Below are 16,115 nucleotides of genomic sequence, written 5' to 3'. Positions count from 1 at the left end.
TGAAGTGTAATTTTTTAGAGGATGCCGGACTCTTGCGCTGAATTTGCGGGGTTTTCTCTGTGCTGAACACGTGGTCAATTGTTGTAACATGGTATCAATATTTGCGTGACGTAGACCGCATGCAGCGATTTACGACATGTAATACGTGAACTGAGTTTTTCACAAACCGACGTTGTTTTGGTTTTCGATCCAATATGTCTTAAGAAATAAGCATAATCACTTTCAGTGCATAAAATGGTTCACGTTTTAAGCCTGGTTGTTAGGGGACTACACGCGAGATACAGTCGCGAAACTAGTAACGAAAACTTGGAAAACCAGTCTGACTTGGTGAACGTGCGACAAACCGGACCGATGGTCTCCGTATTTCCGCGCGTTCATCGTCGTATCTCTATACAGAATCAAACAACCGTTGTGCCAAACGGAGTACTTGTTGCTCTTGTAAGGAGATAAAAGTCTGAGAAGAACAGTCCTCAAATCAAAGAATGGACGAGGAGAGTACGGAAATGAACACGATTTCGGTGACTAGCACAGCTCCATCGGCGACTACTGTGATAAAAGAACCAGAGTTAGTAACAATCCTCGAGGACATGCCTTTGACAAACGAACAGATCGAAGAAGAACAAGATCTATTGGAAGAAGCCGAGGATGAGTTCGAGCCGAATGAAAACACTCCACTCATTCGATCGCACGAAACTCTAGAAAAGAGTGACTCAAGTTTCTTCACACACAACAGCAAAAGTTTCACAACAACTTTCACAACGAGTCAGGCATCCTTATTCATCCCTTCGTTCCAGTTTTCGTTGTATTCTAGCATAGTATCAATCTCGCGGTCTCTAAATCAACGATCTGTGGCCCTCACGATTGACGACAGAAGTAGCCAAGACTCGAAATCGAAATCAACAACCTTGTTGGAGAAGTTGTCAGAAGATGGCCAAGCAACGACCATGCTTGCGCTATGGAACATGATTAACATGATCTTTGTTAGCACTAGTGTTCTAGCTATGCCCTATGCGATCTTCCTGGGAGGATTCGCAGCTCTGTTCCTAATTTTATTCATTGGATTTCTGACCGACATCACTTCAGTTCTTCTTGTTGGCTGCCTTTACGAAATCTCACCGAAAAGCCGGCTTCGCAAACGAGTCCGAGCGAGTTATGCCGAGATTGCAGCGCACGTTTGGGGACCAGTGGGTGGGTGGATAGTTGATTTCGTAACCGTGAGCTTGTCATACTGCAGCTGTGTTCTGATGGTGATGGTTCTCGGTAGTAGCTTCATGGAACTGTTCAAGGAACTGTTCATGTTAAACTTAAAGGAATGGTGCTTGATCTGTGCACTGGCCATGTTACCCACAGTTTTCATCAAAAGACTGTCCATTCTTGCCTGGCTAAGTATGCTAGCTGTAGTAGCAGTGTTTATTATTGCCTTTATTCTGTTAGGTTTTACTCTGGGGGATTCGAACTCTTGGACATTAGACAAAATTCCTTCATTTAACATTAACACTTTTCCAGTTAGTTTAGGAATTATTATGTTTTCATACTGTGGCCATACAGTATTTCCTGGAATAGAGGGCTCTATGCAGAAACCCATGAAATACAAAAGTGTCACGCATCGGGCATTTATCTCCGTCACGGCAGTGAAATTTTTAGTTGGGCTTTTCTGCTGCCTCACATTTGGTAGCAACACCAAGTCAATTGTGATCATAAATCTCAGTTTGTCATATGGCTCAATTCTTAGCAAAATAGCAACAGTGTTGGTTATCATAAATATTTACTTTTCATACCCTCTTAATATGTTTGTTGTAAGTGGAACATTAGATATAATGCTTTTGCCAAAGTTTCCTCTCTGCTACAATCACAAGCGTTACAATTATTTGTGGGTTCTCTTCACCCGCACTTTCCTGGTCCTCTCAACACTTGGTATTGCTGTAGCTGTACCTCATTTTGGGCTGCTGATGAGTATATTTGGAAGCTTGTTTGGAGCTTGTATCACCATGATTTTCCCTTGCCTATTCCATTTGCAGCTTAAATGGAACAAGTTGACTTGGTATAAGAAAGTTTGTGAGATGCTTATAGTGTTATTTGGGATAGTTGCAGGCACATTAGGTTTGAGTTATTCCTCTATTGCCATGAAGAATGCCTTGCACTAATTTGTACTAGAAATTGTTCAATATTGTATTACAGGAGCATAACTCCCCAGGGGCCTTTCTTGCCCCCTCCTTTCCCCCCCAACCTTTATGAGTTCATTTTTCTTCATAGTCAACAACATACAAAGTTAGTGGAGGGAGGATACAGTATGTGTTTGGCATCTTGTGCAGGAGGTAGATCATAGGATTTGGTATCACTTCAGGCACTCATTTGAAATGTTGATATTCAGCTCTAGTACAGGTATTGGATGGAAAGCCACTTTGTTTTTGGCTCATGTAACATACAGCCATCTTACTTTGCTGCAGGTTTCAGCATCTGAATCATTGGAGTAATTTTTATAATAAAAAAATTTTGTAAAGCATATTATTTTTGTTTCATAGATAAGTAATATGTACACAACTGAGGAATATTATGTTAGAATATGTGATAATCAACAACTACTTCACTTAAGTGGAGGTGGCTCATGGTGGATATTTACCAGGCCGCAAAGTGGTGAGGTAAATATCTACTGCTAGCAACCGACAATGAGGTGAATATATATTATTGTTTTATAGTATATACTAAAACAGTGAGATACTATAGCACAAAAAGATGATTTTCACTCATTTATCAAGGCAACGATAACAATATATAAAGGTGCAGGTCCAGTGTGAGTTGCTTGGAGGTAAATTGCAAAGGATATTTGAAGTTTGAGCAGCCTTAAATGCTATCCACTGTTTTAGTATATACTAATACAGTTTATCAATCAGATGAACACAGTTTTTCGAAATACATAGGTCTCCTCAGTTAAATAATATTACATTACTGATAACATTTTTTGAAAGCGTCAGAACATGAAAAGATGTACAATATATGCAAGCTCGATATTTATATAAGACTTGCACATGAACTGGACTAACATTTATTATAAGAAAATGTATTAGAGGCAAGCTACAATATATAATTTTTTTTTGGCATATAAAAATTTACATGAAGAATAAAAAGTATTCGTTCTTTATCATAATGCATGGCCTTTCTGCCTTAATCAATGCAATGTACAGTCAAACCTGTAATGATTTTTTTAAGCAGCACTGTATTAAGAGGTCACACTTAATAAGCAGTCAGTTTTCAGTCCCCAATTTTTTCCCCTTCAGCCTTTAGTACTTAAGAGTGACTGGCATCTAATTTCTCCTCACTATACCACCTCTGAATCAAACATGGAAGTCACGAAAATAGATGAGATGATCACCTACTAAAGCAGCTCTTGACTGTTCAACAAATTCTCCTTATCAGCCTCTTTGGAAATGTTTGGAGGACAGTATGGAGAATATGCATACTGATGTTTGGGTGTAAAGGGTTCAGTCATTATAATTTTTCACCTCTGTTAAGTGGTCACCTCTATTTAGCAGCCATGGTGAACCTTTACTGCTTGTATTTCCCTTTTCCTGTATTGAAACGTCACAGATCTACTCAAATAGAACTAAGGAAAATATTTCAAGTAAAACTAAATCTGTGTTTATCACCCAAAATCAATGTTACGAGTATTTTTGAGAAGTTTTTGTACATTTAGGGGAGTAAATGACACCCTTTTTCTTTTCTCATGATACCTACTTCTGTGGAACCTGTCTTCAAGGGTCAACCTGTATCAACCCTTTAACTCTTAAGAGTGACTGGCATCTGATCTCTCCTTACCATATCACCCTGAATTAAATGTTAAGGTCAGGAGAAAAAAGGAGCTGATCACCCACTTAAGAAGATCTTGATTGTTAGACAAATTCTTAATGTCAGAATCTTAGGAAATGTTTAAGGAACAGTATGGAGAATATGATAAGGGTGATAATAAGGGTTAAGCCATCACCCCACCATTCCAGGTGGGTGACCACTTAATACAGGTCCAACTGTACTTCTGATTTGGTGGCTCCTTTTGTTCCCTCTTGTACTTGATAATTTTCAATCGCCTTCTTTCCACATTAGCCATAAACCCACCTGAGGAGCCCAGTCATTCACTTCTTGATCTCAGTATCGTTAACCCCTTTTTGGCTATCATAAATTTCATTTAATGAATAGAGGGAAAACACATCAAACTGTGGTAATTAACAACAAAAAAGTGGCACTCGATGAGCAGCTGAGTGTGTCACTGATGTTCTGGCCACATTTTGATGTTGTATGTTTTTCATTACTGTACGGACCCAAGGCAACATTTAATCTGTCTATTTCATATGATAAAAAGAAAAATTTTGTTAATGTTTATGTCATTTGTACTTAGTTAAACCCTTGGGACGAGGTTCAATTCAAACCCACTCCCTTTTCTCTCCCAATTTTTAAAACTTTTCACACCCAACATCCAAATACAAATCCTTTGCATTGTCTGCCTGACATTTTGTATAATGTTGAATCTCAGTGTTAAATAAATAATACTGCCTTTTTGTTTACTTTCTTTCCTCTCACTACCTGTGTGCTTGATAATGTAATGATGTTGAATAGTGAATTTCCTTCTTGATCTTTCACACAGGTGAAGGGGCAAATTACCTTTTAGCAATTGAAACTGTTTAACTGATTATGCGACCTACCATTGATAGACTGGTTTCAACATAGTCCAAACACAGTCATCAATTCAAGGTGATTCTTCTTTTTTATTTTTCTCAGAAAAATCATTTTCTAACTCTCTACCACAAACACTCAGTATTCTCCTCTTTTCTGGATTTTCCATGGTGTGCTTGAACCTTAACCAACTAAAAAAGAGGTCAACTTTTGTGTTATTATAGAATGCTAGGAGACCACAAGTGCTGTGTCTTATTGTCATTCACAAGTGTTTATTAAATAGCTTTGAAACATATGGAAAAAATTCAAACTTAAGTCAAATTCTCAAATAGTGAAATACTAAACAATAAAGTTACATCGGCACAGTAAGTGAATAGTAGCTAAGTCTGAGAATAATCTATTCACTAATACAAAAATCATCAAACAGTGGATAGGAAGCAGTAGCCTCTGATAAATAGGGAACTCAGATGGAAGATAGTAAAACTACTTGACAACATTCAACATTTGAACATGAAAATTAGGCCATAAATTGTCCTCCTAAACAAAAACACTTCAGAAAATTTGTAAAATTGAAAATTGTAAAAAGACACATTTAAAAGAAAGAAACTGTTCAACTCACTCAAGGTACATGTAAATTACTGAATCAGAATGACTTGTTGGAAATGGCTCTCGTTCTTTGGCAACAAATTTTGCAATTGTCGTTAAACATTAGCACTTTAAAAAGGAGAACATAAGACTACTGGAACTCCCACAATAGGCCATTTTACAGTTGTGTACTTAGTTGCCAAGCCTTTGATTTGGAGTGAGGCTGAAGGTGACCTTGTTGTGTTAGAGACCAGAATCTAGTTAGCATGATAACAAATTAATTTGCATTTCAAAAGCAGCAAGGTTTGTATCATAACAAGGTCACCCTTAGCCTCACTCCTGTTCAAAGGCTTGGCAACCAAGCACACAACTGTAAAATGGACTATTTAGCTCTGGTTTCAAAATTTTTTTGGTCAATGCTTCTTTTTGTTGTCCACCATATTGCCATCTGTATGGTTTGCGTCAGGCTTCTCATCCTCTGGACCTGACAGTTCATCATCACTACGTGTGTCTTTTTCCACCTAACAAAATTAAGAAAGCAAGAATAAGGAAAGAAAGGAAAACTTTACTGACTTGTACACTGCAAGAGGCCTTCTATAAGGCAAACATACATTGTTATGCCACATCCTTATTTCTTACGCCTACAAATTTGAATCAATAACAAAAAGAAAACTAATAGGGCATCCATGATCAAGAACCACAACCACAAAAATTTGAATGGTATTCTCCTTCAAGTGGCCTCACCAGAGGCAACTAGAATATTTTTGGGCCTATCCCTCTCTCCCTTTGGCCTGATTTGGCTTGGCCCATCCTCAATTCCCTTGGAAGTAATGATCTTCATTGACGTCAATCCCCACCCCCCTCCACCCTGACTTGGCACAAAAAGATTTATTACTCACCGTTCCCTTAATCAAAAACTGCATGGCCACCTCAGCAACTTTATATGACCAAATAACATGTAGAACCTGAACATAGTGATCAAAATAAAAAGACAAAAGAACTTTTAGAGTGACAACAATTTGAAGGGTTGTCGCATGTATCACATATTGAGATCTCAAGGAAGGTTTAAGTAGGTAACTCATGCTCATTTTCACACAGCATTTTCTCAAAATTTATACAGAATACATAATATTCTAAATTATCCTGCTGGCTTAAAAGAGCTGAAACCATTCTGCCAACCTTTTGGTTATCTGGGGCAAGCAGATTGTTGAACTAAACAAGTAACTTTCTTTGCTTACTTCACCATTTGGCAAAACTCATACATAGCATGGTTCAATTAATTTTAAAAGCACAAATTGGAGTTCACATTGCTCAAACCCTGGGCCAGGTCACAAGTTTAGCTGTCAAACTTCTCACTTGGAGCATGTAAATAATGGATTTAGCAGTACCTGCAGACATGACAACAAACCAAAGAACCATGACCATGCTTTAAAAGGACCCACATACTCTTGACAGTGGTATACAACATGCAAAACCCTGTTTGAGTAAAGAAATACATTTGTGTTGTAAAATGTTGGGGTCAATTTTTAAATCAAATACCTACGCTGTCTGTCAGTCATTTGGCAAGTCCCCAGTTTGTTTAGTCAGTCAGATGGTTTGTCAATCAATCAGTGAGTCATGAAAATCATTCAGGAATTAATTTAGTCAAATGCACAGTCCATCATTGTGGGTTAATGTGGTCTCTCAATGTCGGAATCCTTCAACTCCTGAACAATTCTCCCTTTTCCAGCAATACATTACCTTTGCCTATTTTTTAGTCTAATAATAAACACCCTTTACTTGATAAGTTTGTCTTTTCCTATCACCTCTCCACCATTACAATTGTAAGGGGACAGCAAACTTACCAGAATGGATAATAAACCAGCCTTGTAACATTGAATATCACAGCAAATAACACAAATATTAAGTTAGTTGTAGCTTCCCACTTGGCGTAATTAAACACTTTTGCTGACTGCAACAAAAACAAAAAAAAAACCCAGAATCAACAGTCACAGAATAAAATCTTTCAAACAAAAACCAATAACCCCTAACCCCCAAGATCTGATTGTTAGTTCTCACCTCTAGCTGCTACAAATTTCTTTGCAAATTAGTAATGGAAATTTGTGTTGGATCAAGATATCAATTTCTACATGATATGTTTGAGTATTATCACTACCTGTTTGCCAGATAATTCACAGATATTATAGGGAGTGGTTACATGTTAATCACTTATAGGAGTTGAAGGGTTAAAGGAGAGTTATGCTCCAGATAATGATCATTATTATAGCGGAGCTCGCAGAGTATATCCTCATAATCATACAAAATAGTAGTAACCCATTCAAGCCGAAAAAATTTGGATGTACAATTGTATGACCGTATGACCTTACGACTCTACAACCATATGACCATACAAGGTGCTACTTTTAACATGCTTGGTCAACTGTACCGCGGCACGCCAATGCCACGGCTTTGTCCAGTAGTCCAGTGGTCAGTGCACTGGGCTCCAAGACAGACGACCCGGGTTCTAGTCCTGGCCAGGGCAAGGCGTTGTGCAAGCTCCACTCTTAGGCTTGGCTAAATCTATATATTACATTCAACTCACTATCTCTTTTCTGATTGGCCGCAAGTCGACAGTGAATTTTCAAAATCAGCGCCTAGGACGTCATCTAGCTGCAGATTATATAATAATCACACCAAGGGCACTTAAGGTCATGGGTAATCATGTCATGTATGACCAGGATACATGATTTCTAAGGGTAATCATGTTGAGGTCATGCGCATTGTGTTGCTAACTGATTTGTATATTTTTACACATTAGGAAATTAATTACCTGTTCTTCTTACTGTCATGTTCATTTTTTTTTTTGCTCAATGTATAACAAAACAATTATAAGATTTAGTTTTTGTGATATCCAGAAAAATCAAGGCCTTGGTAAGGGTTATCAGCCTCAGCCTCAGCCTCAGCCTTCCACTAAAGCTGATAACCCCTGCCTCAACCTTGATTATTCTGGATATCACAAAACCCTCATCCACTTATTGTTCATTAATAATGATATTTATTACTAACAACAATGATTTTCTGTAGTAATTGTTAGTCAGAGCAGTCATTTGTGCACTTTTCTTGCTTCAATTTGTTCTGCCATTTGGCAAGTTTGATTAGTGTGTTAAGTTGTTTCAATGTAAGTACCCTCAAAATTGAATTTACAGCACATTTGGAGGCAATTTTTAAAAATTTCCTTGGGTTCTCAAATTGCGGAAAGTTTTACAAATGCAAACTTGCATTTCAGTGATAGAGATAAAAGTTATATATGGTTTGTTCATCCCTTTACACTCTAACATCAGTATGTATATTCTCCATACTGTTCTCCATACATTTCCTAAAGTGCTGACAAGGAGAATTTGTTGACCGATCAAGAGCTTCTTTAGTTGGTGATCATTTCCTTTATTCTTGTGACCTTAACGTGATTCAAGGGTGATATTGTGAGGAAAATATTAGATGCTGGTCACTCTTAGGGGTTAAAGGGTTACCGTATTCCTCCACAAAATTTTAAATGAAAATGTCAGTAAGTTTTTGGTTGAAATGCTCAAAAAAGTGAAAAAATGGTTTTTAATAATATTCCTCTCCCTCCTTATTCAGCATGAAGACTCACCTCCAGAAAAATATCAGCCAAGTCATGCAAAAGCATTATCACGCTACCAATACGAAAGAAACCACTTGAGTATGAACATACTGTCAACATGATTGTAACTACATGGTGGATAGCCATTTGCCAAAAATCCTGAAAACAGAAAATTTTGGTTTGATTTTAAACAAAAATTAGGCATTTTTCTAATTATTTTTAATATGGAGACATTGCATCAGGGAACAGAAATAATGACTCCCTGATCTTCATCTAATTACCCTTTAAATTATCTATTCACTAAATTAAGGTTCCTTACCTTAAGGTTCCTTACCTTACCTGGTATTTAAAAAAGTAATTAATCAATTGGGAAGGCCCAAATGAAAACTTTTTTGGGCAACTTAGATTTCTTAATTAAATCTTATCATAAGTTACTCAATCTATCAGCAAACGAGTTCCTCCCATGTGCTCCTATAACAGAAAGTTCAAAATTAAGAATGATAATTTTCAGAATACCACTTTGATCAGTACCAACTTCAGAGCTGCCCTCTTTTTTGTGTGCAAGTTACAACTTCATACTTTGATGATGGAATCAAGTTTCATCTCCATTTATGGCTAATGGAATCCACATTATAAACTGATTTGTAGTTTGAAGATTTTGGAGTTAGCCAAATTAAGCAATCGTAAGCCTTGTACACTTGTGCATGCTTTGCTGATGACATGTTATCAACAACATGGCACAGGTTGCATGTAATTATACAACAAAATATCAAAAGCTTCTTTGACAACTGTGTTCGTGGCACAGGTTGCATGTAATTATGCAACAAAATATCAAAAGCTTCTTTGACAACTTTCCTTCCACTCAAAAGGGACTAGTTTCTTGTATCTCTGTCACAAAGCACATTGTTTTGCATTTCATTTTTACTTGTTTCAGCCTTAATTTAGAAGGAAATGAACAACAACAAGAAACAAAAGTCATAATGAATGAACCACTGCTTCCTTAGGCCACCAGCATATCAAAAAATACTTCATTCTTGGAAAGACAAATTAAGATAAAAATGTGGTGCTGTTAATTTCTAATAGTAAGTTTAATGATAAATTTGTGATCAGAAAACATAAAAGTTACAAACCTTTCTTTTGACATCCACAAAAAAAGAAATGAGAAGGGACATGTAGAAGGCTATTTCAACCACATAATAGAAAAATATTGCATCTGTAAGAGGCTGGAAAAAAAGAGAGAAACCAGGAGTCAGTTGGAGACAACATGGATGAATCTACATGGTTAATAACTATCTCAAATTTATGAATGAATGAATGATTTTCAAGTAGTTTTGCGTTACTAAAGTAATGCATCTGGAGAATATGATAATACAGAATAAACTAGTTGAAACTCAATGCGACCAACAATTAATTTGTTAACTGCAACACATGCACTGCTATACTAATTATGTTCTAGTTATGAGTTGTGCTGATGGAGATTTTCAAAAATATTTCATTTGCTATGGGACAAAGAAGTGATAATGTTCCCTTCATTTAATCACCCATTTTTCCAAATATTTCCAATCTTACTTTACAGTTCTTTTGTACAATACATAAAATGTCTAACCTGTTCTCCAAAACCAACAAAACAGAGTCGCAGATCCCAAAGCCAAGGTTCCTGAAAATTTGAACATCTCAAAACTTTTTATTAATGCCACAACCTAATTATCTTCGGTTTTTTTTTCTTAAAATATCATCCAGGTCACCTCTGAAAAAATCTTGAAATGGTTATTTTTTCAAAAAAAAAAATTAAGCTTCTATTAGAGAACGAGTTGCTCAAATATGTTGAAAACCATATGTTAAAATAAAATTACCTTGTATAATATAACTATTCCATAAATGGATGTCGCCAAATAGAACAAAAATCTCCAACTACAAAATAAATGAAAAGATGAAAGAGTGTGCTGCCTAAAACAAGAATACATTTGACAGTCTGCCAGTCCCCACTGATAGTCCTGGAATAGAACTAACCCAGAGGTTAATTTTAATCAAGGATTAGTTATTCTTTTGCTCAAAAGCCTTCTGTCAGAAAATTTTCTATATTCTTTTTAAGGCATCCAATCATTAAATTGTAGACAAAGAGAATTATACTGAATTTTTTTCAAGCTTTCAGATCTTCACACTAATCCTGGGTTATCCTAACCAAGCTTTGAACAACCCAGCCCTGGGTGGAAAGAGACACTGTGTGAATTAAGTATCAAGCCAAGGAACACAACACAATAGCTCAATCAGGTCTTGAGCTTAGACACCTCAAGTTCAGAGCACTAACTGTCATGCTACCATAGTCACTAGATTTTGTAGCTTTAAGACTTTAAAGCACTATTCTAAAAACTCTGAGAGAACCTGTATAGTTTTGCTGTCTACATCCTGCAGATTCATAGTGATCACAACTTCAAGTCCTGTCTCAGCCATGAATTCTTTGATTTAAAAATTATTTTGGTCCAAAACAACAGTTCCCAGACTCATGGCACAACTAAGAAATAAAATGACAGAGATCAAAATATTATGCACCTGCTTTCAGTAGCCTTCCTCATAATGGATGGTTTTGATTGCTGTCGGCGATTTTTAAACCATCTTTTCACTTCACGTGGAGTCCAGCCAAGTTGTTTTGACAGTCCCTCTACTCGTTCAGCGTTAGGGCATTTGCTGATTGTTTGGTAAACCTTCTCACAAAATGTATTTTCTACAAAAACTATAGGTTCTTCTGTTACACCAAGGTAGCCTGCCAAAGGTGTTGCAATGAATCTAAAGAGCAGAGAAGGAAACCTTGTAATAAGGAAATCAGATAAAGAGAAAACAGGAGCTGGTTCAAATAAAGTAATGTTTGTTCATTGGATAAATGAACCAACCTTCTGATGAAAGTGAAGACAAAGAATTTTTATGTGTGAGCCTAACTAATTTAGTGTGCAGACCAAGAGCTAATTTCTAAGAGTACTTAATCTTGTGCACCATATAAAATCAGCTGGGTTCACACCTCCAAAAATTCAATTTTGTGTGTCTGTAACATCAATTCCCCTCTTGTTTTGGCTCTCTCAATGCAACTCATCCAATAAATAATCTGATCATAGCATATAATGAAAAGCCGGAGCAAAAATATCAGATATTTTTCGAAAATGGGGATCAATAATATTACAAATCGAATAAGAAAGAGGGTAAGTTTTGAACTTGGTAAGGAAAAGGAAAAATATATTCTTGGTCTTGTCATAAGCATTAGACAAAGAAAGAATTCTAAGTCCCCATAAGGAATTGAACCTCACACCTTCTGTGATTCTGTGATTCTGTGCTCCAGTGCCCTACCACTGAGCCACAGGGACTCTATGGTAAGCAAGGCCCAACATGAAGTTCATATGTGACACGTATTCTGCAAACTGCTGGGACCAGCAATGTCCTTAGCATTATGTTTATAGAATATGAAAGATGGTAACTTTTGAACCTCAGACCTTCATGGGGACCCCAAAGTTTTTCTTTATCTCATGCTCATGACAAAACAAAAAACATTTTTATCTATCTATATCTATATCCTCTTGGGTAGTGTATACCGGAGGGTTATTTTTAATCTCTTCTATACCCTCTCAGGTAGTGTATACCTGAGGGTTATTTTTAATCTCTTGCATACCCTCTTGGGTAGTGTATACCTGAGGATTACCTTTAATCTCTTCTATACCCTCTTGGGTAGTGTATACCCAAGGGTTATTTTAATCTCTTGCATACCCTCTTGGGAAGTGTCTACCTGAGGATTAATTTTTATCTCTTCTATACCCTCTTGGGTAGTGTATACCTGGGGGTTATTCATAATCTCTCCTATTCCCTCTTGGGTAGTGTATACCCGAGGATTACCTTTAATCTCTTCTATACCCTTTTGGGTATTGTATACCTAAGGGTTATTTTAATGTCTTGCATACCCTCTTGAGAAGTGTCTACCTGAGGGTTATTTTTAATCTCTTCTTTATCCTCTTGGGTAGTGTATACCTGAGGGTTATTTTTAATCTCTTCTATATCCTCTTGGGTAGTGTATACCTGAGGGTTATTTTTAATCTCTTCTATACCCCTTTAGGCAGTGTATACCTGAGGGTTATTTTTAATCTCTTTCATACCCTCTTGGGTAGTGTATACCTGAGGGTTATTTTTAATCTCTTCTATACCCCTTTAGGCAGTGTATACCTGAGGGTTATTTTTAATCTCTTGCATACCCTCTTGGGTAGTGTATACCTGAGGGTTATTTTTTATCTCTTTCATACCCTCTTGGGTAGTGTATACCTGAGGGTTATTTTTTATCTCTTATATACCCTCTTGGGTAGTATACACCTGAGGGTTTTTTTAATCTCTTGCATACCCTCTTGGGTAGTGTATACCTGAGGGTTATTTTTAATCCCTTCTTTATCCTCTTGGGTAGTGTATACCTGAGGGTTATTTTTAATCTCTTTCATAACCTCTTGGGTAGTGTATACCTGAGGGTTATTTTTAATCTCTTCTATACCCTCTTGGGTAGTGTATACCTGAGGGTTATTTTTTATCTCTTTCATACCCTCTTGGGTAGTGTATACCTGAGGGTTATTTTTTATCTCTTATATACCCTCTTGGGTAGTATACACCTGAGGGTTTTTTTAATCTCTTGCATACCCTCTTGGGTAGTGTATACCTGAGGGTTATTTTTAATCCCTTCTTTATCCTCTTGGGTAGTGTATACCTATATCTAATCAACACAGCTTCTGGACTTTAAAAGTTAAAGACCATGACCTGTATAAAGAAGCAATTTCTTTTTCTTTCCCAATAAAAAAGTGTTAACTGATCCACTAGATCTGGCATTCTGTAACATCATTTTTTAAAAAGTTATTCATAAAATTTAGGTCAGTTAGCCAATCCATGAAGGTGACAGAAACATTTGAAATAGTTGTCAAAATTTAGTGGCCACTCCATAAATACATACAAAGCAAACCAGTACGACCAAATTTAAATAAAAAAATTAACTGCTTGATTTTAAAGTAAACCTATGAAGCTTACTGCTAAGTTTGGAGATATTCCTGTAAAGTCCTAACAACCAAAGAAAAATTTGATAACAAAAGTTACCTCAAAAAACAACAAAAAAACAACAAAAAAAAATTACCATGTAGAATGAGGATGCATGAAATACTACATTTGCCATTAGAGTGTTTGCTCTGCTCCACCTTAATAATGAAATTTCAACTACTATCAATAACACATCTGCTTGGAGGGTAAATAAATGCAAAAAGCTTTGGACAGCTGAGAGCTAGCATATATCTATATGTATTTGCCAAAATATACACAAAGCTTTTTAAGTCAGAGTGTTGTTTACACAACTGCAAAAAAATCATGAAGAAGCCCTTCACTATTACCAGATGAAGTTTGGTTTAGGCAAATAATTATCAAATGGATATGTTTGCCACTATAAAATCACAATCTTTTGTGAAAACTGATTTTTTTTCAAAAATAATAATTAATAAGAGAAACTACCAAGCTTTATATTCATAGTCCTTTCTGGGAATTACCCTCTGACAGCTTAACCCCTTGGAAGTGATTAAAATGTAACTTCTCCATGTAACATCCATACATTATCCAGCAAACAGGTAATAAGAATACTCAAACTTATCAGGTAGAAGTTGTTATCTCAATCTAGCACCAAATTCTCCTAACTAATTTATAAGGAAATGTGTGATAGATGGAAGGGAGAACTGACAATCAGATCTTGGAAGTTAGAGTTAAGGAAGCAATCTCCCAATGGAAAAGAAGAAAAATGCATTGAATGGTAGTGAAAGTTGGTTGAGAGAACATAGTGTCAGCATCAACAAACTTATGCTGCTTTACTGTCCACATAAACAACAAAAAAAGATATTATAAAATATCTACTCAGAAGACACCTATACAAAAATATGTTTACTTTACACTTACTGGTGGACAGATGTCATAAATGGCTTAATATATATGAAGACCTGTAACTAATATAAATAAAAAAAACCTGGAAATGGATTCAGATTTTGAAGTTATTGCTCAGCAATTATCTATTTATCAGATCTCACTGCATGATATCCAACATAAAGAAAAATGAACTCAACAGGGAACTCTTCAAGGTTTTTCTAGCTTATCGCTGAAAATAAATACTTTTAGCAACCAGAAAACGATTGAAAATGTTTGTCAAAAGAACATATTGTTAATTTCCAGAGTAGTTCTCGACAAATGATATGCAAATCAGATCGGCTACGCTTTTCGTGGGAGAAAGAACGGACCACTTAGTACAGCTACACAAAAATAGAACAGGTGTTTCCAAAGCAATGAATGCTATTAATTTTTTGGATACAAAACGAAATCATGTAAATTTCATGCTTCTCATATATAGGTCACACCTAGAGTTTAAAGCTTTGGTTTGACATTTTGTCTCAGTGGTTGTCAGAAACGTGCGGTTAATGTTAAATTTTGAGACAATATGACGAAGAGGCCTTTAAACGTGGTTTGTTGGGGTCAATAGAAATTTGCTGAAGAAAAATTCACCACGGAGGGTGGTAACATCCGGAATAAAACGAAAAATCAGATGAACTACGACCTCATCTATACTTCACGTTGAAATGTTGACGTTTGACTGGATTTGTAAATAAATAAATATCAAATTCTTACATTAATGAATTGAAGGGAAATAAATTCATGCTCACGATATTAAATCACTACCTCCTTAAAATTTTCAGGACGAATTTACTTTTACTACATTTGTAAAATGCAATGATCACAGTCTACCTTGGAGAAAATACTGTCCCGCGCGTGCTTATCTTATCTGCTTGGACAAGTTAAGTTTTCAAAGCAAAATCGCATTGGATCACAATGATAAACACTGCCAAACGAAATGTGAATTTTCATTCTCAGAAGTCTTGGTTAAAGACAGAACACGTCACACAAAAATAAAGCCGAGGTGTGAACCAAAATCTAACACAACAACTATACGATCAAAGAGTATGTAGTCCATCAACTAACCTCTCGAAGAGAAATCGTAGAGCGATCAACACCACAGCAAAGGGAAAGCATAGAAAAAGCTCGCCATTTTGGACCCACTTATGCTTTTTCGCTTGCTCTAAGCTCTCCCAAGTGGAATATTCTGGTAACCAGAAATTTCTGTCCCAAAACCACGCTCTCAGGCTCAGCAGCTGATCCGCCATGACCAAGGAATCCCTATGATGTGACACACTAGTTTCCCACAAAACCCTTCACGCCTTCTTGAGACAGTTCA

General features: G+C 36.4%; 2 protein-coding genes across 3 annotated transcripts; one reads left to right on the top strand and one right to left on the bottom strand.

The window, feature by feature from the left end:
• Positions 1-131: 131 nt before the first annotated feature.
• Positions 132-3,091, top strand: LOC131791151 (vesicular inhibitory amino acid transporter-like). Its single transcript, XM_059108469.2, has one exon. The coding sequence runs from the start codon at positions 483-485 to the stop codon at positions 2,142-2,144; it is 1,662 nt and encodes a 553-aa protein (XP_058964452.2). The 5' UTR covers positions 132-482; the 3' UTR covers positions 2,145-3,091.
• Positions 3,092-4,767: 1,676 nt separating this feature from the next.
• Positions 4,768-16,080, bottom strand: LOC131791156 (ceramide synthase 5). 2 transcript variants are annotated; one of them, XM_066173062.1, is made up of 11 exons: positions 15,863-16,080; positions 11,396-11,629; positions 10,699-10,756; positions 10,452-10,502; positions 9,976-10,068; positions 8,876-9,004; positions 7,092-7,198; positions 6,636-6,723; positions 6,147-6,212; positions 5,634-5,768; positions 4,772-5,417 (listed from the first exon to the last, which is right to left on the bottom strand). In XM_066173062.1, the coding sequence occupies exons 1-10, from the start codon at positions 16,042-16,044 to the stop codon at positions 5,661-5,663; spliced, it is 1,116 nt and encodes a 371-aa protein (XP_066029159.1). In that variant the 5' UTR covers positions 16,045-16,080; the 3' UTR covers positions 4,772-5,417; positions 5,634-5,660. The 2 variants fall into 2 exon arrangements, with proteins under 2 accessions (XP_058964458.2, XP_066029159.1); XM_059108475.2 differs by having other exon boundaries at positions 4,768-5,768.
• Positions 16,081-16,115: the final 35 nt, after the last annotated feature.

The sequence above is a fragment of the Pocillopora verrucosa genome, chromosome 10 (genome assembly GCF_036669915.1).
Source record: "Pocillopora verrucosa isolate sample1 chromosome 10, ASM3666991v2, whole genome shotgun sequence".
NCBI classification, from domain to species: domain Eukaryota; kingdom Metazoa; phylum Cnidaria; class Anthozoa; order Scleractinia; family Pocilloporidae; genus Pocillopora; species Pocillopora verrucosa.
This window is presented reverse-complemented; position numbering and strand designations above follow the sequence as displayed.